General features: G+C 36.9%; 1 protein-coding gene and 2 long non-coding RNA genes across 6 annotated transcripts in view; 2 read left to right on the top strand and 1 right to left on the bottom strand.

Annotated features, from left to right (window-relative positions):
- Nucleotides 1–26228, bottom strand: part of LOC116306045 (homeobox protein Meis1) — a 78023-nt gene that overhangs the window by 7690 nt on the left and 44105 nt on the right. The window contains exons 1-8 of one of the 4 annotated variants that reach the window (XM_031716073.2): nucleotides 18450–18597; nucleotides 9266–9447; nucleotides 8826–8967; nucleotides 8595–8645; nucleotides 8277–8327; nucleotides 7714–7866; nucleotides 6588–6711; nucleotides 3009–3157 (exon numbers count right to left, since the gene is read on the bottom strand). In XM_031716073.2, the coding sequence (XP_031571933.1) occupies nucleotides 3009–3157; nucleotides 6588–6711; nucleotides 7714–7866; nucleotides 8277–8327; nucleotides 8595–8645; nucleotides 8826–8967; nucleotides 9266–9447; nucleotides 18450–18521 (924 nt within the window). In that variant the 5' untranslated portion in view covers nucleotides 18522–18597. Of the gene's footprint in view, nucleotides 1–3008; nucleotides 3158–6587; nucleotides 6712–7713; nucleotides 7867–8276; nucleotides 8328–8594; nucleotides 8646–8825; nucleotides 8968–9265; nucleotides 9448–9554; nucleotides 9669–18449; nucleotides 18598–26228 lie in introns of those variants that run through there. The other 3 variants (XM_031716076.2, XM_031716074.2, XM_089024082.1) reach the window with 3 other exon arrangements.
- LOC116306049 (uncharacterized) lies at nucleotides 7470–11025 on the top strand. Its single transcript, XR_004198228.2, has 2 exons — nucleotides 7470–7667; nucleotides 9298–11025. It is a non-coding gene; the product is annotated as an uncharacterized LOC116306049 (long non-coding RNA).
- Nucleotides 17210–24488, top strand: LOC116306048 (uncharacterized). The gene is made up of 3 exons (XR_004198225.2): nucleotides 17210–17350; nucleotides 23310–23718; nucleotides 23895–24488. It is a non-coding gene; the product is annotated as an uncharacterized LOC116306048 (long non-coding RNA).

Below are 26228 nucleotides of genomic sequence, written 5' to 3'. Positions count from 1 at the left end.
GAATGGCGAAAGATATCCAGAAACTGATATTTTTCTCTACTTTGCACTACTATAACAAAGGAATAAATGAATCGTTCCCCTCTTGCCTCTTCGAAAACAGAGAGAATAAGAGAAAAATATCAAATAACCCAGGTGCTTGGATTATAAAATACTAAGCGGTAGTTAACTAAGTCTAAAGGCTTATGAGAAGTTAGTAGAAAAAAAAACGGTTGTATGGAAAGACTAGGAAATGCAAGAAAGGTGCTAAGGAAAGAGCATATTGCTCAAAATGAAACTACTATGCCAAAGGAATAAAGAATCGTTTCCCTCTTGCCTCTACGAAAACAGCTTGTTTTTCACCCGGTGCCTCGAGTTGAACTCCTAAGCGATAGTCAACGAAGTCTAAACGCTTATGAGAAGTTAGTAGAAAAAAAAACAAAACGGTTGTATGGTAAGAGGTAGAAAGTGCAGGAAAGTTGCCTTTGAATTAACGCATTGCTCAATCTTTTACTACTATACCAAAGGAATAAAGAATCCTTCTAGTCTTGCCTCTTTGACGACTATTAGCTTATCCCGTGCTTTGAATATGATCTACTAAGCAATAGTTAATTAAGTCCAAACGTTCATGAGAAGTTAGTAGAAAAGAAACGGTTGCATTTAGGAAAGAGCTGGGAAGTATAACGAAAGGTGCCTTGGAATGGAGGAGGCACATGGGGTCGAACACCTTTGTTCCCTCACTTCTCTATTCAGGGTATACAGTTTCTTTAGTTGTTTAATGCAGTGATGACACTTTCACACTACTATACTACCTTAAACATTAAGAATCAAAAGCCTATCAACATGAAGTAGGATTAAGAATTGAAAAGTGAATGCTTGAAAAGTGACAGAAAGAACGTTTACAGTGAAAGAGATATTCTATAGCTCTTGTCTTCCTGTCATTGACTGATTACAAGCCACTTGCAACCTGCTTTACACATTGACATAAGTTTTTGTTCGATTGCATGGTTATATTCTGGTCTATCCGAACCTTATGATAGATCGATTCGAGTCTAAAAATGTCCTAATGTAAATTTAATGTAGGTGTTTTGGTATCATCGTGCAGTGATCAGCATGGCGTATTCACTCCATGAAACCAAGGAGTGGTTTATCACAACAAAACGCGTATACGAAATGAATGAAGCAAAAAGTGTGCGTTTGTTCTTTTCAACACAGGAGACCGCCAACAGTTCGAAGCTTGATGTCTTTTGTACAACCACGAGACAGTGAAAGCATTTCTGTTCATTGCATGCAAAATAATATCCCAATTGCTAGTTACTTTAATAACAAAATCGCGAGTCACAATAAAAGGGCTGATCACGATGCCATTGATTATACTTATTGCAAAAGGATGCCTTTGTTTCTTTAATGTTTAGACTTTTGAGCAAAACCACAAAGACCTTGAGAATTTAATTTATTTCTTGCATGTAGCGTGCTGTGAAAGTACAAGCAAAATTTCAATGATGATGGCATTTTTTTTATACGTGTTCACTAACCATGACTAGTTAACTCTTAGGTAACGGGAATTTATGAATCTTTAGAAGGGTTTTAAACAATACTAAATCGCTGGTACTCTATGAAAATGAGCTTCAAAGTGAACACACAGTTTTGACGGTTCTGTCTCTCGGCTTTTGTCATCTGTCGTATTTTTCACCCAAATTTCAAAAAAGTACTTTTTCTTTTGCAAACATATTTGAGTTGGAATTTCTTTCGGAATCAAAAAGACGAGGAATGTAACGATAGATAGTCAGGATTCAGGATTTAAGTTAACAGATTGTACTTGTCTAGGGAACACACTTCGTTCAACTTCAAACAGACTTCAGGATTTGACAGGATTAGGAACACACATTCACGACGATTTGTCTTGTAAGACAGAACCCCAGAATTTTGAGTCTGAGTATAACGGGGTAAGAAATACTTGTAAGCCTAGAGAAGATCTTCTTGGCATAGTTCTTTCGCTAAGTATTTTAAATGTCAACTTTTAGGGGCAAAAATGTCGCATCATAAAAAAGGCACACTAATTGAACAGGACACACAAGGAAGTCCCACACGTCAAAAGGGTTTATCTTTAAGTCCTCGCGAACAAAACGGAAAGACTAATTTATATATGAGACCCTCCATATAACTGCATTCTCTTCTTGGTTAATAGGGATTTTAACGACCAAATATAAACCGACTCCTGAAAACACACACAAAAAGAACGACATTCGCTTCAATTGATTTGGCAAACGTGTACAACTTTTTTTTCTAGAAGGTAAAAGAATAACAAAACTTAAAAATTTCAAGCCCAGTTTATTCTTGCCATTTTCAGCCAATTAGTTTTATCCTATTTAAAGATGAGCTGGTATAAAGACCGGTAAAGAAGAAAAATTTAGGATCAGTGTCATCTCTACGTTCTTCTTCATCCCTTCCTCATCCATCAAGACAATTCAAAAATAACGAAATTCACGCTGAATAAAAAAGGTACAGTGTTCAAAAAATAATTCTAAGCATTGGTTATTACAGTTTCGAAATTTGAAAATATATGCACACGGATCGATGCAAAATTTAGATGCCTAGGATAGTTTCGTTGAAACCACTTTCGTTGAAACCACTTCAAGCCGACTCGCGAATGAACTCAAGAGACCTTCCGACACAGTTGAAGCTCAAAGTTTCGTACAGACAAAAACTATGAGGTTTGTTTTTCTACTTTCTTAAAAACTTAACGCCCAAAAGCAAGGTATACAATGGACAAGTATCATATTAAAGGGTTTTTAACAATAAGTTAAGGTGTTTAAGCAACCTGTTATAGAGCACAAGGAAGTTACAACAAAGGAAACCACCAGGTAGAGCACTAAATGCTTAAGGGCATAAAACGAACCATCACATAGCAGCACAGGAAAAGTAGAAAAAATACATCTCGTAAAGTACTAGCGCTGATGACTGCAAAGGTCACTCATGACTTTATTGACAATATCACTCTAAATATCTCCAAAGTCGCATGCAGCTCTTACCGTAAGGTGTTGGAACAGCCAAGCCTTCATTATGTTTGTAGCTGCTTTAGGGAAGATCCCTCTCTTTTTTTGACTTTTCTTTCCTTGGTCGTCATCGGCCGTTTCACTTCCCCCATCATCTGAACCGATCGAAGCGTTGAGAGATTGTCCTATAATGAAAGAAAAAAGTTCAGAGACAATCCGAAATGTTACCTGTCTGAAACGTCTGGATTTAGGTGTGAAGCAAACATATTTTTGCACTATTCAATAATTTGGTCATCAAGAATACTGTTCTTTGTTCTACTTGGAAGTCGGAACTTTTATCAAAGGATTTAATAAACGAACAAAATCGTTTCCTTGTAGCGATTAACCAACAAGGCTTTATAAACGGGCACTTGGTTCGTGAACTAGTAACCTAGATAGTCGAGTACTGTTCGACCTGTTTAGATTCAACACTGAACTAGCTAGCTAAAATAATCCCGCCTCAACACATTGGTTTTTGCATTCAAGGGCTTAAACTTGAATATCGAATGTTTATGTCAGCTTATCTAAGCTGCCAAGGGCAAATTTCAACGTCTTTCTTGCAATTTCAGATGGTCTGGTGTATTGAATCGCTGGTCAAATTTGTGATGAGTAGCCTGACAAACTGGAGGGGAATTTTCTCGAGTATTGCTTTCCACAGAAGAGTTCTTGTGGCAGGACTGTCAGTGTACCAATTAGCCTAGGTTAATGACACCTTTAAAGAAAGCAAACCGTAACAATTTTAGCACCTGGAATCATTAGCAAGCCACTGAAGAACTGAATTACTTCTCCGAACTCCAAGGTTTTTTCCCCGACAACCAGAGCAGAGTAAAGACCTACCCAACGCTTGCTTCGTGATTAATTCTCGAAATACAGTTTTGATTGACAGCTCTTATATAAACTCAGTAAACATGTGACATATTCTATAATTAAACCAGAAAGATAAAAGTCATTCTAAAATCCCACTTAAAACGAATAGTGGAAACGTAGATGAGTTAAAAGCATAGCCCTAACTGCTGTCACAGCAAAGCGCAAATGAGACCTCTTCCAATATGAGATTTTCCGAATCTTTTTATTAATTTTCGTAAGCGCGTAAAAACAAACACACTCCTGACAATTCAGCGTTGGCAAAGACAAATAAGATTTCTTTAAAAATGCAAAACACACAAATGCAAACAACCGTACGAAAAACAAATGGATAGCAGTTTTATGAAAGTGAACTTGTAAAGACATAAACATCTGTCTGAGAAAAGATTTTTGACAGGGTGGAAAAGTCCTTATGGTAGCAATATGTAATCGGCTGAAAAACAAAGGACTAAAGTATCCAACACTCAACTCGGTCACTATTTAGCTCAATATAACAGTAATAATAAGCTATAAGTAAGGATAGTACTTCTGTTGATAAAGTAACTACACGGTCTTCAGAGTACATTGACAAATATCAGGCTACCGAGATCTACACAGAAAAAAAGCTTTACTTTGATGGAGGTGTCACTTAGAAAGATAAACTATATTTCATACACCGGAGTTATTTCCTCAAACGAAGATACTATCGCTAACCTCTCCTCTCACTTCCTGGGCAGTGATAAAATTACAATAGAGCTAGACTACAATCAGGCATCCAAATGCACTCTTTTTTCAACTATCAAGAGGGAATCGATCCATGGCAAGAATTGAAATGAAACTGTACACGCGAAAAAATCGTAAACAATGCCCTAATAAGATAAAGACACAATATCACCGGCGCTGTAGATTTTGTTGTCTTTTTGCGGAAAAAAGCTTGAGTTGCCCTTGCATTTCGAAGGTGGCAAGTTTTTCGAGATCGTGGCAAAACTATAAAGAACTGAGGTGCTTAAAGTTGTCATACCTAACACTTGGTACTTGACAAACCTTTTCAGAATCACTTAAGTGTTCACAAAGGCCTCTAGTTACCCCAAGTCTGATTATTTCTTCACCTGTTACGCGATCCTGACAACAGTAGTACTCACGAGAATGGTCGCCATCCCCAAGAGGCATTTCTACACGTGTGTATCTATGAACTGTGCCCAAGTAGATGTGCACAAGGCTGTGTTCAGCAAGGGAGTGGCCGCGGATCGAGAAGGGTAGCACTTACAGGGGAGATGAAAGTAATGAATTACTGAGATGCTACACTCATGTCGACCTATCGAAGACTTGTACAACTTCCTTAGTGATTGTAGTTATAAGTGACAATGAAAGCATAATGAATAATTCGTTGACAGTACTTCAGGAAATTACGAGAGGAAATTGCAAGAGGCTATCTTGTCAGATATATCATGGATCATGGATAAATGTCAAATGGAAAAGCAAAGAGAGAATAGAACAGTACACATGCACTTAGCCTCGGGCAGACTATTATCAGATTCAATATTGTAAAATACACATATTTTCTGTCTTAAATGGGCTCTATGAAATCTCTCTACATTAAACCTCTAAGGGGGACTCTAGATCCGTTTCATATCAGAATTGCTTTAAATCGTATGGCCCTCCCCCTCGATTAATTGGCCAAGATATAACCAATGACAGCCAATTCTAACGAAACGTGGTTGTTTATCTTAGGAAACACCTTATGGAAATGCGAAGGGCCTGTAGAGGAAAGGAAATTCCTCCTTTGGTAAACACAGTAGCATGCTAGCGTCGGATTCATCGTGACCGATTACATTGACAAATCTGTAAACTATACTGGCATATCTGTTGGCTTCTGTTAATTTCAGCGACCTCCTTCTGTCAAAACAAGTTCTGTCATTGCAATCCCCCTTTTGTTTCGTTATAAAATAACCGGTTAACTCTAGCACGGGTACTTTTCAATGCCGTTCGTTTGAGCGATAATTGCAATTTTTCGCGGACAATTAACCGTGTTTGTGCAAGTCCTTTTGTGTCATCTTTCAGAACAGACAGACAGTTTGTATTCGCAAGCCAACTCTATATGTGATATGTGTAGTGAACATATAACACGCAATGAGACGTACCCCCGTGAACCCCGCGCAACGGTTTAACGTACTAGTGTTTCGCGCGCCACTTTCTACGCCACAACGGGCCGGACATAAGGTTATTTGAAATGTAGAGAACAAAGTCATCAACCGCAAGGAACTAACGAAGTGACGTCGATTTTGTAACTCAGTTTAAGTGACAGATAATGAGAACAAGTTTTCAATTGGGGCATAAAAAAACTCGAAAAATTTGCATATGACTTATCGAACGTGTCGCGAGAAACGTAAAATGATATTCTTTTTAATTACGAGGAGAAAGGAGGCCTTTGTGCAGCTGTGTCAACACAGACGACAAGCTTTCAACTCAATAAAAGCCTTCCAAGAATAAACCCCATCCCTGGACCAATAATTTCACTATTCAGGGAAACTTTTCAAATAATCGTTGTCGTAGATTACTACCAAAGGAAGAGGGTCTCACGCTTACCATGAGATAAACAAAACCCTGATAAATTCACTCTTTACTGATTTATTATTGAAGACATTAAAAAGACATCGAATACGGAAACAATTTAATAAAGAAATGATCAAACTGTCGATTTTAATAAGAAAGAGTAAGTTTTATTCCCCCTACCTTCCGGTGTTACCGGACAATCGGCCCCGGGATCTGAAGGCGTTTGGGAAGAAGGTTGAGAATTTTGCCCCAAGTTTTGGTTATCCAAACCGAAACTTGCCTGCCATGAAGGAGTACCGGTTGACTGTGTTTAAGAGAAGAATAAAACCATCAATTAATAATCGCGTGAATGAAGCGTATTATTACACCAACACTGGCTAACAATTGAATCCCCTTTCAATACTCTGACAGCCCGTGAATGAGAAAAGCAAAGCCAAGGTGTAGACAACGACATATAACCTAATTTTTGTCAATGCTTAAAGCTAGGAGGTGGAGGGAACGCTGTCTAACCATAATCAACCTTAATTGTACACAATCCCGATAAAACGACACCTTAAAATAAATTTACATTTTCTAAAGAAACCGGACCGGGGTGAACGTTGGGTTCAAAAAGACGTTGGGTTTAAAAGTATACTACACTGGTCAAAAAATTATTTGGTTTCGCAATCATGGATTGGACTAAATCCGACAGGTTTATTTCACCAAACCACACCGAAGACAGCTACTTCGGTTCAACCTAAGTATTTATTGTCAGGCAGAAGAGAGTGTCTAAATTTGATCTTAGATAAATTATCAAGTTCTAAGGGCACGAGAGAAGCTTCAGTTTTTTTTTCAACACGTCAATACGTCGCAATTGCTGTCGAAACCGTAATAAATATACTTGACAAAATAGAACGCCTGATAAGTGTCGAATACTGACGGTATTCATATCGATTTAGTACTTCAGTGGACTAAGCCATATAACTTGTTAGTGCCTGAAGAAAAAGTCCCAGCATGCTCTAAACATTTTTCAAAACATCTCAACGGGATGTTTCGTAAATACTGATGATCGATGGTAAGACAAATTGGGGGGTTCCTAAACCCCCTTTGATTAAGAGCCAGGGGAATGGTTATCACTCGTCTAATAGCCTTCATCCACTTAGAAGAGATAATTTGATGGTATAAAACAAGCTTGTAATCGCGGTAGAAGTAGTCTGGTTAAAGTGAAACAGTCACTGGTATCGGAAAAGAAAAAATTATATCAAACGCTCGCGTGGCAAGGTTTGTACGTAGGCTTCACTGATTTCAACTACTGGTTGATTGGTACCTGAGAATCGTCTGTGGGAGAGTCGGGTCCGAGTTCGCCATCACTTTTGCTTTTCCCTCCGTTTTCTTTCTCGTCCATGACAAGGTCTATGGGCATTTTACCCTTTAGACAACTTATGTAGCGTTTACAAAAATTGTCGCACAGCTCGTGCACCTAGAAAACAAAAGTAGAGTAGGAAAATGTTATCCTTAATGACTTTAACGTTTTACTTTACTGTTGTATTAACGCTTAGAAATACCTTAGAAATCCAACGTATAAGACAACTGACAAGAAGAGATTAAATTTCTATCATAAGATAAGCGTAATTTATGCATTATGCAAATGATAGTCTGAAAATGTCTGGAAGATCTTGGCTATATACACATCTTAAAGTGTCTTTGGCACAGAGTCAGTAAAAGTTAAAATTATTTAAAGTTCATTGATGATCCATCGATTCTGGTACTTTGCCCCCATAGAGACTTGTGGCTAGTTAAACGTGCGTTTACGAAAACAAATTTATAAGAATTTAATTGAAGCTAAATTAAATATTATAAGTAAAGTTTAAGTTGAATATCGATACAGACCTTCTCTAACTCCAGTAAGTGAAATCTAAGAACTTGTATTGCTTGTATCATCTGTGATTAAAGAAGTACGGGTTATTTTAGAACACGCGATAACAACTAACCACGATGAGGGAAACATAGTTTCAAAATACTGGCCGCAGTTGGCGTTAAAGAACTTGCTTCACAGCATGTCCAAATCAAGATATAAAAATCAACCAAGCATGTGGCAATATCTTGGTGTTATTTAAATGCAATCAAGCCGGTTGTTCATATTAATATTTTAACGCAGACAGAAATACAATGAAATCTTTTGGTTAGAAAAGCTCCATTGATACCTACCAGGCTGTCAACTTCGTGGTTGGAAGAGAAGATGGCCTTATCGCTCTTAAACTATAACCAAACAAAAAACAAAACGTCCAAATGATTTTGTAATAGTGTTTCGTATTTTGCCAATAGACTTCGTATCCGTCTCATTACATTAAGTTGCCCGATTATGTCAGAATAACAGATACATTATAGTCTTCAAATGTGTGTTAAAAATAGCCTAGTCGAAGTTTACTATTATTTTACCTGTTTGGCGAAAGCTTGAATGTCTTCATTGAAAGATGCTGAGGAGCAAACATCGCCTCCAATAGCGCCAGGTTCTCTTGGGGTGCACGTCGCCAGCTCACATTTCTCGAAGATTAGAGCGAGCAGTGGAAACAAGGGATGGCTGTGAAAGTTATAATCACCGTTGAATACCCCACTAATTTACTGTTATTAGGATGAATGGATTCAAAGGACCTATCTGTTACACTGGATCTAGTGTTTGCACCTAGGATGATTTACGAATTAACAGATCTAAACAAGGATATCACAACAAAACAATCTTGAATTAACCAGTTAATATGATCACAACGCGAGCCCACTGCTCAGTTGATGTTTATCGGTACTAATTTCCAAAATGAGTCACAAGTCGGCGGGAGAGTGATTTGTGAGCATAACAATCAAATTGAGAGTCTTTCACATACCCATACAAAATTTCCTTATCTCTCTTATGTAGATCAGAAACAGTGCTCATCACCGACGTAGCAGCAGAGACAGGATGGTGGTATGCAGTGCTGACGCTCGTGTGGTTCATATGCTGCTGCATGGAGCCATACATTGTCGAGGCGCCATCCATCGTATAAACTCCCACTTCATCATACGGCGGCTGCAAGAGAAGCCATTCCATTAGATTAATCACGACATTATGCTGATGATACCTGAAATTTGCACAGCGCGATCATAGATAATCAAAGAAATATTATGCGCACATACACGACAAGTCTTCAAGGCGGAGGAAGTTGCGAGTTTTTTTCTACTGACCCGCTCTATAGCCATATACTTTGGCCGAGAGACTTGGCCTTCTCTGTATACCCTTAATCTCCCGTCGCAGAGCTGTTATCGAAAAATTACATTCGATGTTTAATCTTGAATTTTGACAGTCAGTTTAGGGCTAACTCAGTTGGATAGCTTTCTAAACTTACAATACGTCAACTTGCAGAAGAAAGATGTGTTTTCCCGTCAACACAACCCGTAACGGATTGTCAAGCTTGTCTCGTGGCTCTTGCCCACTGATATGTCAATCATCATTCACGATTTCCATAGACCCATGTCAAAACAACCTTATGAGAAACACTCTTTTCATCACTCGGTCATCCTTCATTAAATTTCAGTTTTAAACTCCGAGTAGAATTTTCGTCATAACGCTGCACGCTTTACTACTAATTGATACTAAAGAGGTGATTTAGACTCTTATTTGATAGCCTAGAGAGGCACAATATACGTGAAAACGTGGCAGTGAAGTCACATTTGGAATAATTCTCCTTAACATTATCATAAACCCGAGCCACTTCTTAATAATACGTGGTGGGACCAATTAGATTGATCAACCAATCACAATGCGAGAAGCCAGTGAACCTAAATAATATGTCTAAACACTTCTATCTCCATTGTCTTACCTATCACAAATCTTTACATAGTCTTTGGGGCGTGTCATTCCATTGAAAACTAACAACAACGTAATCTAGATCAATTTTGAAATTATTGAAGGAAAGTTAACCCGGAAACGTGCATTATCAGAAAAGACAGCTACAACCATAGGTGCAATTTTCCTGAAGGGAAAATACCGCAGTCATTCACGATTTTTTCCGCTTTTATTTTTTATGCGATACTGGTAGTAGATGTCGTCTGGCCAGGTATGAGATGAAGGGAAACTCTTTTGTGGGTTTTGATTGACATTTGACTAACACCTGCTGATAATTGGCTTTGAAATGTTTCTACTTCGGTAAAGCTTTTTCCAAAACAACAAAAAAGAACTTCAATAAACCAGGTTAAAAATCCAAACACAGCTGATTTCTACAAAAAAATTAATAGGGCTTTCAATTTGGTTCCAAGATTTCACCGTGAGAAGTCTATTTTTCTCTCTTTCCCGAAGCTGTGATCCGTGTTATTAAAATGATCGTCGTACACGAGTAGCTTTGATGGATTGTATTTCCTTATCAATGTTCCTGTCTACTCGATAGAGCAAAGATATGACGCCTTTTGTCAGAGGCTGACAGTATGGGCGGAGATGAACGACACTTAGTTTAAAACAACACATCCAACTCACAACATCTTAAAAACTTCACTAAACGCTACACTTGTCAAAACCAGTGTAGCGTTTACAAGAGGAATTACTGAGGCCCTTTACTGTAACATAAAGGCAGCGGAAAACTCTAGATACCAAATAAAAATTAATTTTTTTTTAGTTTCATGTTTCGTGTACGCAGTGTAATGATCAATGTTTTAGTTCGCGTCATGGTTTTAGGCTCATCTGTTTTCGATAGCTATAACCAGTGCTCTCCAAAACGGCTTTCCACAAGCTTTTAATGGTCGAATACGTCCGTGAAATTACCCCTAGCACTTCAAAAGAATCAAGTAGTTTAGGTGATGCCTACAGATTTGTCGCTAGCTTGCCTTTCACAAAACGATCGCACGCGCAAAACAATAAACCACTCTTGAAACCGGACACTTGCAGAAACGAATGTCAAACAGAGAATGCGTTTTATGAAGGCTGATGATCGGGTCACTTTAAACACGATCAACATTATTCATCATCGGCATGATCACAATAGGAATTTCCAGTCACCAAAATAATACGAACAAAAATAACTTAACAGACACAATAAAAACAGTTTTATTTCTCTAGGATTTCTACCCCAGGTGGTCTGTTCCCTGAAGCGGTAAAATCTACGGAGTTAAACGGCATGACAAAATTATTTGAATGGCTTTGTACGAAACGTGGGCGCGCGATATTTCGATGATCAAATCTTGCTATTTTTTGAGTACCACATTATCACTGAAGAGTATTTTGTTCCTCTTCTCTTAATATTTCAAAATAGATACGAAACTCAATCAGTTCTGACCTATCACGATCACATGTAAAATAAACGGCGAGCGAGGTGGTGAACGTAAACTCTCGAAGATTGTCAGGTACACGACGGCGAATATTTCAGCATTAATCAAAGAACTGTCGGTTTTTGAGGGAACTTTCAGCAAAGCTGCCAAGCCTAATGAGGTCTTTACGGCTATCAGAGTCGACCAATGTACTCATTAACCATATGATTGTAATTTAAAAACCATTATAGAGACGAAATACAGCGGCCACCGAGAAAGTACTGCTAAACTAGTGAAAAAATTCAGAGAGTGGTGTATTGAGGTTTACTTTAATTCCTGACCAAAACCACATAAGTTTATGATAACACACAAAGAGAGTTTCCTTTTATTTGCCATAGAAAAGTAAAACAAAACCACATATTTGTCACATGTTTCCTAGAGACTGATTCATAGAGGTCCTATCTAATACATGGAGGTTCACTGATTGTCATTCTGTTTTCTAATTGAAACGAGTATTGATCTATAGTGTTTTTAGTCTGAGGTTGATGTGGGGTCAACAAGTATAACATACACCTTGATACACTTATCAAAAAGACAGATTTTAAACAGAACATACTGGCACATCTCTTGCTTACATTTGGGGCAGTGAGTCAACTTCAATGAGGGTATTTCCCTCTCAGTACTACCTCTCAACGGTATTCATTACCAAAAAGATTTTTCTACAAATTGAAAATCATGTCCTAATTTTTGTCTCTGACAGGATTCTTTGGAATATTGCTCTTTTTAAGACCGTGTGTTTATAATACAGTGATTCTATTTGTCAAAGAACTGCGTGTATCCTATAGCCTGAGAGGATGACGCCTCATGCTGTCTCAGGAGCGCTGATAAACAATATTTCTCTTTGAAGAGGCTAGAGTTTAGGTAGAATTAATTTGAATCTGCCACAGCACGATTTATGAATTTGAGAGAGAAAGAAAGACCTTGATTAGTTTGCAATATTACACTTGAATCAAAGAGACATGCAAAACCAGTTATATTTGTCATTTATATTCTGTAAATCCACGACCGACATTCATTCACACACACTCAAGATGCCTTCAAAAGTTTGTATATATATCATAATAAGAGTAGTCACTCTAAAGATTTTACAATAAAAATCTGTCATTATAACACGACTGTATGTCAAACCGCCAGTCATTCTTAGGCCTTTATGTGTAAGCTACTTCGCTATTTTATTCAACTTCCCGAGGTATCATATTATCAGAACGAACCAGGCACGGAAAGAGAACTATCCCTCGCAGCGCGGGGTTTCAGAAATGTTTCTTGAAACAGATCGCATCCGTTGAATGTTGTACAAGGAAGAGAAGTTCGAAGGTGGATCAAAAGTAAATCACCACGCCAGGAAGTGAAAAATTACCTCAAAATTTGCTCATGGATTTTCAGGAATTCGCAAGCAACAAAAGAGATAGTCACTATGGAATTTGAATACGAATTTAGGTTGGACAAAGAATTTCAACGTTTTAGAGGGGAAGTAAGCCTTAGAAATCTATGCCTAAAGCAAGGCCTTAGGGTCAAAGAAGATTGGCACTACCTAAATATATGGTGAGATTTAATGGTTTCAATAATGTGTCTCAAAATGGATAAAAATGATGGCGGTGCTAGGTAGAGGGAGAAGTCTTGAAAAACCGTAGCTGTGACAAAAGGTCACTGAGTATTTAGTTTCTAATGGTCATCATTTGAAGGTCACTCGGGATCAGCATCAGGATGACTGTTTCTACGGTATGATGCCTCTTCTGAATTTCTTCAAACTTTCAACACAGATTTAGCTGATACTGGGTTTATTTTATACTACTCGTGTTCAGTTGACTTACAAACATTTGGAAGCGATTGCCGCGGACGTGAGCGGTTCAGTTTACGAATTCCTTCGATCACATTCTGTGCGGCTACCACCGACAACAAAACCAGTATTAAACCGTTTTATGAAGATATATCAAATTAGAAGAAACATGAACACGCGTTTAATTCTCACTGTTACGTGAAAAAATAGATTAACAACGACAATGACGACGCACTAACAAGCTTCAGTCCTTTACAAACATGCGCTCCTTTGAAGTTTCTGTGTCCATGTAAATTACTTCAGTTTGTTTATCGATAAATACCCCATTTCTGGGACATGCAGAAGTTTGTTCAAGATAATCTTAAGCCTTATTTCCACAGCTAGCCAAAATGGGAAGGACTTGGGCAATAGCGGTAAAATATTGTTTACTTATAACGTATAATACTTTATAGTTCCTTGTTCTCAAAATCTAAGAAGGGAAACATGGCCTGCTACTATATGTTACACTGGTTTCGCTATTTCCCGCTAACAGTGGGTCCGTCACGCGGACTGTCAATTCAAATCAACTCATTTCAGTGTTCTAGACTTCCAATTGTAAGTCTAAACCATTCTACAGAGCTTGAAGGAATAAACAGGCTTCCAAATATGACATAACCGGCAAAAGAGCGGGAAGACAAAAAAAACTGAAGTCAACGTGGCACTTACCAGAGACCGTAAAATGAAGCCAGGTGACCCGATCTTTTTCACTGCTTAAAGTTACTTTCGAGTTTGTTTTCTTGGATGCCCTTGGTTTATTTTTGTCTATGTTTCAAAGCTTTGAAGCTGACGCGATGCTTTCGGAAAACTGATATCCAAAGCCAAGTACACACGAGTGCTGAAGTTAGACATGCAGACGCTGACTTCGCAAACTCGATGGTTTCGGATTACAAGCACGGGTGTTCGATTCGTGGCTGTATTCACACGATCTGTGCATTTCTCCGTTGCTAAAAATAAAACCACTTGAGAAATAACTCGGTTTAAGAGGAATAGATTCTTGAGAAAGTACTTCTAAGCTCCGAAATCAGGGGACAGTGAGTTTGAATCACTCGCAAATGCGTTAGCATAGCATTTTGGAATTGCTAGGCAGGAGCTAGAAAGGATTATCTCAATCAACGCTTTGATTATTTTACAATGGAAGAAGGACTCAAATTCATGTGGTACACCTCACAATTCCATCTCCAAGTATTTGCTTGTATCCGCCTCGCTAGCTTATTCCTCAAACAGCTTTCAAGAAAACACTTCTTCCTAATCACTAATGAAGGCTTAAATTCTGGCAGACAGTTTGGAGTCACCTCCAGCTTTTGTATATAATGCTTCGTGTCAGTTTACCCTCCATTTACAACACCAAAAAAAACTACCAACAGTCTCCTCAGGCATTCTCATCCTCACCGAGACATGCGATGCCAACAGGGACATATCGTGAGGGGTTTTGGTGCAACTATCAACGAATTTTGGGGAGGAAAAAGAGCATTTCTGCTTTTGCTAAGCTCACAAGTGGCTTCTATGTCATGAAATTAGATTCAAGAGTTAACAGTGTGTTACTTGGATTTTAACGCCGTCTAGTCTACGCCTCTTTCTCTTGGCGTTTTCTATCGGTCTGATGTTCGGCAAAATGAACAAAAAAAGACCTGAATAGATCGATAAACAACCGCATTGCAGTTGGAACAAAAAACGTGGTGTTCATGGTTTCATAGAAAGATGTCCGGGTCAAGAAAGGGTAATTTGGTTGTGCCAAACCTGAAGTACCATGTTGTGGGATAGAAACGACGCTATTGAAGCAGAAAAGATTGCTACCCCGATAAAGACTAAAGACCCTTCATGTGATCAACCTTGTGGTTGATTTGCATTCACTCTTTTTTCTAATGGTCTAGCTAGCTTGCTCTAATGTTTATATCATCTTTGTATTTTGTTCTGTGGCCGGTCGTCAAAGAAGCGAGCTGCTACCGGTGTTGAAAGGGTCAGCAATCTCTTTCAACTCCGTTTATGTTGTGAAGAAGATTAGCAAATGAGAAAGGGTCATAGCAAAAGACTCCTGTATCAGTTAAAAACAATGTTTAGAATGTTGAATTTTAATTTATCCAATCCAAAGAATTTGTGTTGATTCAGTCTATTGTTTGTTAACTTTTGCTCCAACCTAGAACATGCACCTAAACAACCACTCCATTTATATTCGTTTACAAAGCTAAAGGACAGAAAAAAAATTAAACTCAAGCTTAAATACTTTACTTTTATATAGTGTGTGAAAATATTTAAAAGGTATATATTTATTTAAATTTAAATTTATATCTTTTATGTATATATTTCCTGCCACCTTTTAGTATGGTTAAATTGACCTCCACTTGTTTCGCAACTCTACAAGAAAGTTTTGCTTTCTTATTTGCTAAATATTATTCGTTTTGATAGATGTTTTGAATAAGCCTTAAGTTTTAACAAAACGGAATTACTGTTCTGTTTTGAATTCTGAAGTATTTTTTTATATATCCTCTACTTTAAGCAGCTGTAAGAAACACAGTTGCCATAGCCAAAGCTCGGTACAGGTTGTGATAAATAATCGCGTATTCCTAAAATATGACCAAAATAATTCGTTCTCTTAATACTAGCTATAGTTACGCATTTACGACTCATATTACAGATTTTCTATAGCAAATATATTTGACAGAAAATAATCTATCTGGGTGTACTTGCTCTCTTATTAGAACGCATCAGGAAGTTTCTTTTCAAATTTTGCTCGTATAGAGCTTTCCTGTTTACTGTATATTACTTCGATCTACACAAAACAAGTTATTTGAAAACTAATCAAAATGATAACACTATGCCTTCTAATGTGTTAGTTTGAAAAGGAAGAACTCTAAGCAACCTAGAGGCCTTACGAGGCTAGGAAAGGAAACTTCTCTTGTCCCTGTTTGAGTCCGAGCAAGAGAGGAAGCGAGCGACAACTAAACCAGGACGTCTGAAGAAGCGAATTGATTCACTCCGAAAAGGATCAAAATTATATGTTATGACAATTATATTTCATACGGATTAAACTAACACAATGATCTCCATAACGTGAGAATAAACCGTCTAAACACGAAAAAGATAAATAGGGGCCAATAAGTTCAAAAAGGCCGTTTAAGAATTGAAGGAAATGAAAAGCGAACATCGTGCAGCTTCATCTTTGTTTACCCAAGGCTGTAAATAAATATTCAGTCAGGCGATGTTGCGAAAGCTAAAGCTGTGGTCTTCGCGAAGACCATTAAGGCCTGAGACGATTTCCAAAGGGTTCAGCATGTTTCACTTTAGGTACAATACACTTGACCGGTTTAGGGAGGGCGTTAGTATTCGCTCCATTGTCGACCACCGCGTGTCAGTGTATTGCAGTTTTGTACCTGTGCAAACAGTATTTCGACAACTACGCCGAAGCACTTTTGATTCTTTACATTTTCATCCATTTCCTTGATATTTTCTGCATATTTCTTTTCCCTTTTGAAGTACCACAGTCTATCGTAGCTATCAGAAGCATCACGCGGTTATTTGATAGTGAGGGGATGATCCCCTTCAAAAAGCAACCTGTCCAAAACGTCGTTTAATGTCTGTCAGAAATTGAATTCGCGCGAGACGGTTTGGCTCAAGAAAAAACAAATTTAACATACCTAAAGCACCGCGTTGCTTTGCTTTGTTTCTCAATCCCCTTCCACGTTTTTGAGGCATACGATTCACTTCTCCCCGGTCCTGAACTCGCTTCAGTAGCGTTCGAATTAGAAACACCGTGAGAGAAATCTTACCGAGCCGGCAGTTCCTTCGAGATCGAGAAGCAAGACTGGAGGATGAAAGACAAAAGGTAAATTCAAATTTGTTGTGGTGAGCCTGTTAATCCGTTCGAGGGCACCACTTTGTTTGGTAAACATATTCACAACTCTTTTGATAAAATCCAAGACTTTAACTCGACTAAGAAGAAGATCGTCCTCAATCCATTCATTCACAACCACAGTTTTAATCGGTAAGGAAAATCTTGGAAAGCAATTTTCTGGAGTTGTAGAACAATTTGTTAAATCGAAGTCGGATTTCCAGAATCCTTACATGCAGAGAAATGACGAGGTACCTATTGAGATATTTCCCGAATTTGTTAGGAGTACGACAAAAAAAAAGTAATGGCTTTAAAGATGCGGTTCTTCGGAAATAGTCTGAAGACTTCCTCATCTCATCAAACCAGAGATGTTTTCGCTGATCGATAATCGCTTTAAACCTTCATTTTTAAAGTGGTTCCATGAAATGTAGCCACGCGCTGCCGCTTTAGCACACTTTTAAAGAAATGCAGAATTCAACTTGGGCAAATCCATTTCTTTTCATAATATTTTGGAAACCATTTCTGTTTCTTATCGTTTTGTTTGTCGGCGGATAAACATCTCCATCCGATCAGAATGATCGTCTAGAGTTTAAAAAAAAACATTCCTTCACAAGCACATGTGGCATTCACATCAAAATCTAGACAAGCCGCTTTCTACAGTTTAAGCTTAGAAACACACAAGATAGATAAACGAATTTTTAAAGACTTCATAAGCGCCTGTACCGAGCTCTAAATTACATGTCGCACGCACTATATCACGGAGATCCAATTTACGGCGAAGATGAACCCGGGTCATCTGAGGTTTAGAATACCTTAATGTTATTCCACTGAAGACGTGCAGAATGATTAGTTTATGTTAGCGCTGCAAAACGGCTGATGGCTTCCAAACGGTTTGAAAAATCGTCAGCTAAGCGCAGGTTAATCCTTGAAAGCTGCGAGCAAGATTCAAAACAGAAATCGACGAATGTCGAAAGAGCTTTGTCGACTCAGTTCTCTGTCTGATACGTAGAGTATGATATGCGAAATTTATGGCGCGCTCACGCATTATGGAACACTATAACCGTGTTTTTAACATACACTGCAGCAAACTTACCCCCCTTTCATCAGATTGTAGGGAACAGAGAGTATGGTACTGCAACTCCTGAATTTCTGGGAAAAGGGACATTGAGCTTAGTGTAGATACTGGAGGTGTGGTGTGTGTTGTTGCTGCCGGGGGCTCATGCGCGGTACTGTGTTGTGTAGACGCGATAGACCTGACTAAAAAACCGTGTAAATTAACTATGGCTAACTGGTCATCTCCACTTAGGCGATTGGACGCCTCAGGGGAAATGCTATCCTGTTAGCCAAAGATTTTAACTAACTACTCTTAAAGAAAGAAATTCCATACTCTAAATGATTACATGTTTTAGAATAATTTTTCCCTCGAATTTTCAAAAGGGGTATATCGTGGCAGAGGTCCACGACGAAGTATCTCTCTTTGAATAGAGCAGCAGTCTTTTCTGTGGATTTCTTTATCAAAGGGCACTAGGGTAGCTTTAAGGATCTATCTATTGTACACAATCCCCGCTTTGCAAAGTTCTTTTAGTATGACCAAGTAATTTCTAATGTAAATTCAGCAGACTTAGTGTAATCAAAATGCTAAGACCTCATCTATCTCGGGTGGCAGTGGCTCAGTGATGATCCAATTGATTTTAGGCACAAGTGAAAAAGAAAACAGTACTTTGAACGCCACTAGGGGACTATATAGTAAGACAACTATCATGAAACCATCGATCATTAATCACTTTGCTCTATAAAAAAGAGAAACTTCCTGAAATGATCACAAAGATTAAGACACTTCCACAGTGAGCTCAAATATGCAATTCCTTTTTTTTTCAGTCTGGGTAAACGTGGATGGAGGAGTTTATGTCTATGTTTGTATTTGACACTTGGATTTGTGTTGGTCGTATTTATTTGAATAAGAATTGTAGTACAGAAAGCTGAATGAAATGATGCTTTCGAAATGGAAAATTACGCAGCTCTTTCGTTCTTTTCTGCGGTCAAAATGTTTATAGTTTTTCTTGGCTTAGTCGTGACCTGGAACCGTACATTTCAAAACACGCCATTGTTTGATTGTTCAGCTCATCTTTTCCTGAATTAGATCTTGTTTAGTCAGCTATAATGGTTGACTGAAGCGTACTGTTTACCTTTGAGTAATTTGTGTTTTTTCTGTAAAGTGCAACACAGAATGGTGCTTGTACGAATCGATTAATTAAGATTGAAAACATTACAAAAGAATTAAAAAAAAAGTGAAAATAAAGGCGGCCTCAAATAATTCAGCTCATCATTCTTTCTTTATCTCAACCCAATCGCGACCACAACAAAATAAAATGGCAATACAACAGACTGAAAGCGTTTATCTCCAAGAACAATAACCATTTATTTTGTTTTATAATTTGCTGGTTTCGTTTGCTTAGTTTGTGGTCTTATCTTTGTATTTTGCATGTACGTTTTTTGTATTAAACCAGAGAATTTTTCGTACAAGTCCAAAGGAACAACAAACTTCACAGTCATATGATTACAAGCACTCAATATGGCCTAAGCATACAATCTGCTTCCTAAAGATGAGATTCGAGGATGAATGACCCGCCTTTTATGAAAGAAGCAATTATTCCACTTTATTGCGATTACAGCCCAAGATAAGCTTGACTTTCATTATCCATTCTGAAAACTTTCATTATGTATAATCGATTGAAAGTATGACAACGAAGGCACTTGGTTCTATTAATACTTATAACGTTTAAATATTATTTCAAAAACTTCCTAAGAGTGCGATTGTTCTAGACCTCGGGAAGGTGTTAAATCGTTTGATTGTTATGAAAGGACACAATAGTTTTTTTCGGCAAATGTTGGTCTAGAACATCCTTGGCTTGCGCGCCAATATACGTTTGAGGCCCAAACAAGTGCCTCCCTTTCTTAAGAAGACAGCGATGAACGAACGAGATGGGGTTTATCTGATGCTCTTGATCTAGTAGTCTTGTGTTATCGAAGCTTTGCTATCTCTCTGTTTATGAACTCTTAGTGCGTGACCCTAAACTAAACTAAAAGACATTCTAAGTACATCAGTTCCTTTATTTATCAGCGTGTTATGCTTGGAAGTCAAGACCTCTTGTCGTAACAATGTTGTGCTAACTACTTCATGCTTTCTTGTCAAGTGTTATTTTGCGCAGAAAGAAAAAAAAAATCAGATTTAAAATGAAAGTAAAAGTTAATTCCACGGCACTTGTAGGGGTTTGTTCGTTTCCTTTCATTACATTTTGTTCTTGAATGAAGGCTTTTGTTACTACTTGTTATCTTTTTGAGTACCTCCAAGAACTAGTCATAATGAACCGAAATTGGCATCAGTGTATAAACAGTGTATATATGCCTCCCTGGCTGTCTATCCCTTATTAACCTACTCTACATCTCGTACACCTATGAGTAAGTTCATTTGAGCAGTATGTCTTTCTCATACTAGTAAAAAAAAAAAAAAAAAAAAACACCGTACAAAAAGAAACGAGCTAGCTTTTGACCAACTTTATTTGTCATGAAAGGAAAGCGGTTTGAAAGAATGGCAGAGCTTACTGTCGCGTCAAGTTGGAAATAAATTCTTTGTATTTCTATAACCCTTTGGGATGGAAAATACCTTGAATTGTAACCTCATACTTTGTTTCTCTAAAAAGAGTTGATATAGTCTTCCAAAGCATCAAAAACAATTTTTGTTGAGACTGATAGTAATTAAGAAGGATGGCTTGTGGCTGAATTTTGACCCATCTTTTTCAGGAATACTCGTGGGCCTTTTGTTTGACTTTATCTTTAAAAGTGTGAGTATCGAATGACTCGCTGAAAGTACAGCTAATTTTCTTGGTTATATCAAAAATTATTACGTGAAGAAGTTGAAGAACATAACGATAATTTGAGGTCAAGGCACTCGAATGTACACATTGAACTGGGTATAGCAGTTGATTAGTGAGAACTAAAGCTTTCTCTGTTGGCCTACTTGAACTAGAATCTTCTTCTGAAAGCAAAACAGGTTGAAAAACTTTAAGGAACAATTTTCGTTGCAAATAACAGCGATGAAAGTGGACTTTGTCTTCCAAGAAGAACGAATCCAGCAATTTTGAGTTTCCGTTTTGAAACAAACATTTTCTGGTAACTCAGGAATAAAAATATAATTACATTACAAGAGGAATGAAGGCGGTATTTTGTTACCTTGAAGTTTTTTGTGCATTTTTTATTTTAAAATTAGATTTATTCTCTTTTTGGCCAGATATGCCGCACAGTGAGTTCAGGTATTCCCTTTTGTGGATTATTACTCTTTTGTTGGAGCGTAATCGTAGGTTAAAGTAGAAATAGCCCTAGGCAAGACTTGATTTGGAAGTAAAAAAGTCAATTTCTCAGGTCTGTCGTAATTTCTGGCTTGTTTTGTATCCTAGATATCTTTTCTTAATGCGATAAACCAAAAGCTGAATAGACGAATCCTTTCCGATAGTTTGATCGATTGTCCTTTGGGTATCAAGAGCTTGTCAAGAGGAAACTTTGTCAAATCAACCTAAATCCAACATTATCTAAACAGTACACGATAAACAAGCTCTCTTCACTTGCCTTATTTTTCATTTATTTTTCACTTACATAAAACCTAGAGATTATTTAATATTTCCACGATATTTTTGAAGGAATTAAAATTTAAGACTAAGAAAATCTATCCTTTTGATTTCACTGTTATTTCAATGATCTTAGCCTTATATCTAATTTTTTGCAGTACAAATTTTTTTTCAATTTCTCAACACTTTTAGATTCCATTTATATATTATATATAGTTTACAAAATGAACCCTTGTTCTCAAAAGCACACAGTAAGATATGAATAGAGTGTGTTGTGAATGAAATCACACTTTCTTATTCATTTTCTTCAGTTTACTGTAGTTGTAAAATTTGCTTAGTGTTCGTGTCTGAAATGTCTTGACGTCCAATTTTTTTGTCTTTGATTAAAAAAAAAAACCCGCTTTTAAAATCTATATTAGTTACTGTAAAACCAAATGTAGTTGTTTGTAGCAGATAATAATCCTCTTTTTGGAATTTCATCTAAAAGCATAAGAGAAGAAACCTACTTGAATCTACCAAATAAAGCTCAGAGTAATGGCTCTTTATCCCAGCTATTTTAAGTGCAGAGTCCACCATCAGTGTAATTCCTTGCAATAGAACAAAGAATACAAAAGGATTATACGAAATAACTTAGTCTTTCAGTCTCCTTACAATCCTACAAAACAAACTTGCTCTTTTCAATAAGACATTTGTCCCTTTTTTGAGATTCTGAGCTCTAAAAAAAAGAGGAGAAAGATAAATTAAAGTTGTGATCTTTATTTATGGGAATGCTTTCATTAATATTAACCATCGCCTAAAAATATAAGAAGTATCTTGATTTTATTTATTTCCACGGTTCAAAGTTTCAGCACTCAATTGATATGTATTCTTTTAAGCTGTTAGAGTATAACAAGGGAAAATGTCTAATCTCCTATAGCAAGTGTTGCTCTAAGGAAAAGATTTATAGGATTAAATTCTAGGCTTCTTCAGAGGTACTTCGCTTTTTTTAACCAAGTTGTCAAAGTATTTTGATAGTTTTTTTTTTTTTTGTTTAAGACTCACGCCGGTCGCGATATTCCTCGACTTCAAAATAACCGATTTTTTCTCTTATATATACAGATAATCACGAAATCCGAAGTTAAAGAATAGGGGAATGAAAGATTGAATTTAGGGGAGAATTCTTAATTCAGATATCGCACACGCGATAGTGTTTTCATGAAGACAGAAAAAGCTTTGAAATAAGGAGAGAAGATGACAAAAAATACTAAAAGCACTTGACTTGAAATTCATTAGAAGAAAAAAGGTGTCATAAAAAATGCTAATGCGTCCCGTTTGTGTGTTCTTTTCTTTAGAACAAGAGAAGGACAACCTGAGCAAATAATGGACGTAGGACAGAACGACATAAGTGAAGATAGGACTGGGAGCATGTTGGAAACAATGCCCTCGATATAACCGCAAATAAGTCGCCTCTTTCAGTGTCATCGAGTATGGTCGTTTATCAAACCAGATAATGAGGGATACAAAGATCCGAGAAAGACCTGGATTTTTCAGTCTGACAAGCAATGGATGAAGCAAACAGACTTTGTTCTTTAATTTGTTCCATTGTATCAAAGCACCACTTTTTACAGGTCTTGAAAACAGGTTCTTGTTTGTTATTACCGATCAAGCATGTATGGTACTGAAATTATTAAAACTCGTCAATGATGAAGGCAATGAGATATGGACTGGGAAACACCACTTCTCTAGACACCTGTTATTGAGGTAAATCTAACTATCGTAGTAATTGCTTTCGTTGCCATAATGTGGCCAAACTGGGTTGTTTTTTAAGGTATCACCTATCGAGAAAATGTATGCTTGATGTTAAGTTTTGTCGTTCGATGCGGTTTGGGCGTGTGCCTATACAGTTTGACTAACATCTGGGTACTTTTTTAATTTAGGACCTGTAATTACATATTTTTGCTGTGCGAAGATGCGTGGTGAGATTGCACCACAAATTGACAAGAGAAAGCAAGCCTGTCAGGACAGAAGGCAGATCTTATGGCAATTGAATCAAATGAGGACGCAGGTCTGTCATGTTTTAGTGACAAGAAGGATCATTTGTAATCATTTTTTCCTTCTTCAAATAGAATATTAATATCTGACGAGTGCCCCTACTGTTTGCATCGACTAGTACCTACATTAAAAAACCCCTTAAAAACATGACAATATTCGAAAACTAAAAAGACAGACTCGACTTTCTTTATTACTTTTTCAAGTAAAATGACTTTTTTGTTGCCTTTGCCAATCAGCATATGAAAAGCCGAATAACCAAGTTGTGTACTTTTTATACACCACTCTGCCGGGTATGAAACTATCATCATTTCTCATATCAAATTGACTACCATTTTATTCGTCTCTGCCAAATTCTTGTCTAAGCTGTACTCAATTCGATTATTTTCTGTCTCTGTTTTGTCACTGTATTGTAAATTAGATTTTCCTGTTCGTAAACGGTTCCATGTAACAAAGCTTCATAAAATCCACATTCAATGCGACGTATGTATCGTTTTTCTTCGGCCTTGTAGCTTTACGTTTTTGAGTTGCCAACTTTTATAGCATTTAAGAAGCCACCATCGTGTTTAGAAACTTTGGCTGCAAATCTACGAATGAATTGGAGCTTCGCTCAAACGAGAATAGCATAACTCGTATATGCATGAAGAAAAAAAAGAAAGAAAAAAGAAAAAAAAACAACTTTATACAACAACAATAATCATTCCAAAAGAAGATCTCCCCGAAAAATACCTTTAATTCTTCTACATTAAAATTGGTCAATAATATATTTCCTTTCGCAGAAAGTACATTTAGTTTCAGTGTTAGTTAGATTAAGTAAAAATTATGGATTTCCTTTTATTTTAATCTTTTCCCTTCGCAAATTTATATCCTAATAAAGTTAAACGAAACGTAGAATCGCCGATAGTCTCGTTAGGTATTGTTAATACCTTAGAATGGGATACTGCTAATGATGCTTAAATGAATGCCTTGCTGTGTTAATGTTTCCACAAATGGGATAAAAGAGATTACTCTCACAAAAAACAACCTAATTTTTTTCAATTCCCATTCCTGTATATTGGATGTTTTCTCTTTCTAAAATGAAACGAAATCCTTTATTAAATAGCGATAAAGAACTTATAGTTTCATGCAGTCAAATGAATCGTACCGATTCATTGACTTTGCTATTTTCATGGTTTCATTCTCCTTTTAATTTTCAGGAATTCAACAGATTATTTCTTTCTTCTCAAATATTTCTCTAATATACTTTTTGTATTTCCATCGAAAAAATTTCGTTCAATGGTTATCCTTTTTTCTTTTTTGGTCATCCCTCTTCGGTTCGAGGGAACTCAACAAAGCCGTGTTCTTCTCGTTTGGGGAAAAAGCGCAACATGATCTTACTACGTTCGAGTTTTTTTGTCAGCAATGAAAAATGTGGCTCAAGATACTGAACCTTTGGTGCACCTTTGGTTTAATTTAGTTTTCACAAAAACACCGACCATCTAGAAATAAACAGTATAGATTCATATGGGCTGCAGAATTTATTGATGTCTATTTTTAAACAATACGCCTTTGTGAAAAACTGCTTCCAAAACAAGAGTTCGTTCATTTTCTTCACCACAAACTCTCACTTCGTTATAACTGACATATAATTTATAAATCCAGTCATTTATAGATACAAGAAAGACTATAAAGCTAACAAAAATGTTAAGTAAGATTGTAACATTGTTGAGTAAGATTTCTTAAAATCAGCCGATTATGATGCCATCAAAGAACCCTTTCTCTTGTAGCTTTGCTGAACAAATCTATTTTTAAGATCAGCTACGAGACAATTTTCCTTGAAGGAATTTTTAATATCCTCGGGGTTCGAGATAATTTTTAAGCATACCTGCAAGTAGATGTTTAGCATTGAAGTTATTTCTCTATCCATGTTAGACACAACGTTTACTATTTCTTCCAAGTACATTTTTTATGCAAGTGTTTTTTCGACATATTTTGAGAATCTATTTCAAATTTCTACAATTGAATCTTTCTTGCAGGTATTTTTTCCAATTACTTGTCTTTCCCGTATTCAATCTTTGTTTAAAATCAATGAATAAGTAACAATATCCATTCATGGTGTTGTATTCATAATATTTAAAGAAATAAAAGTATCCTTTATGAAGGGTGGTTCCTTTTTTCTCAACATTGTAACTCAGATATATTTGTATATTTTGCCAACCTTCTCAGCTAATAATGTAAACTTT

The sequence above is a fragment of the Actinia tenebrosa genome, unplaced genomic scaffold (assembly GCF_029948245.1).
Source record: "Actinia tenebrosa isolate PJP-AT-01 unplaced genomic scaffold, QUT_ActTen_1.0 PGA_scaffold8__29_contigs__length_14323225, whole genome shotgun sequence".
NCBI lineage: Eukaryota > Metazoa > Cnidaria > Anthozoa > Actiniaria > Actiniidae > Actinia > Actinia tenebrosa.
The sequence above is the reverse complement of the archived record's forward strand: the minus strand, read 5'-3'. Positions and strand labels throughout refer to the sequence as shown.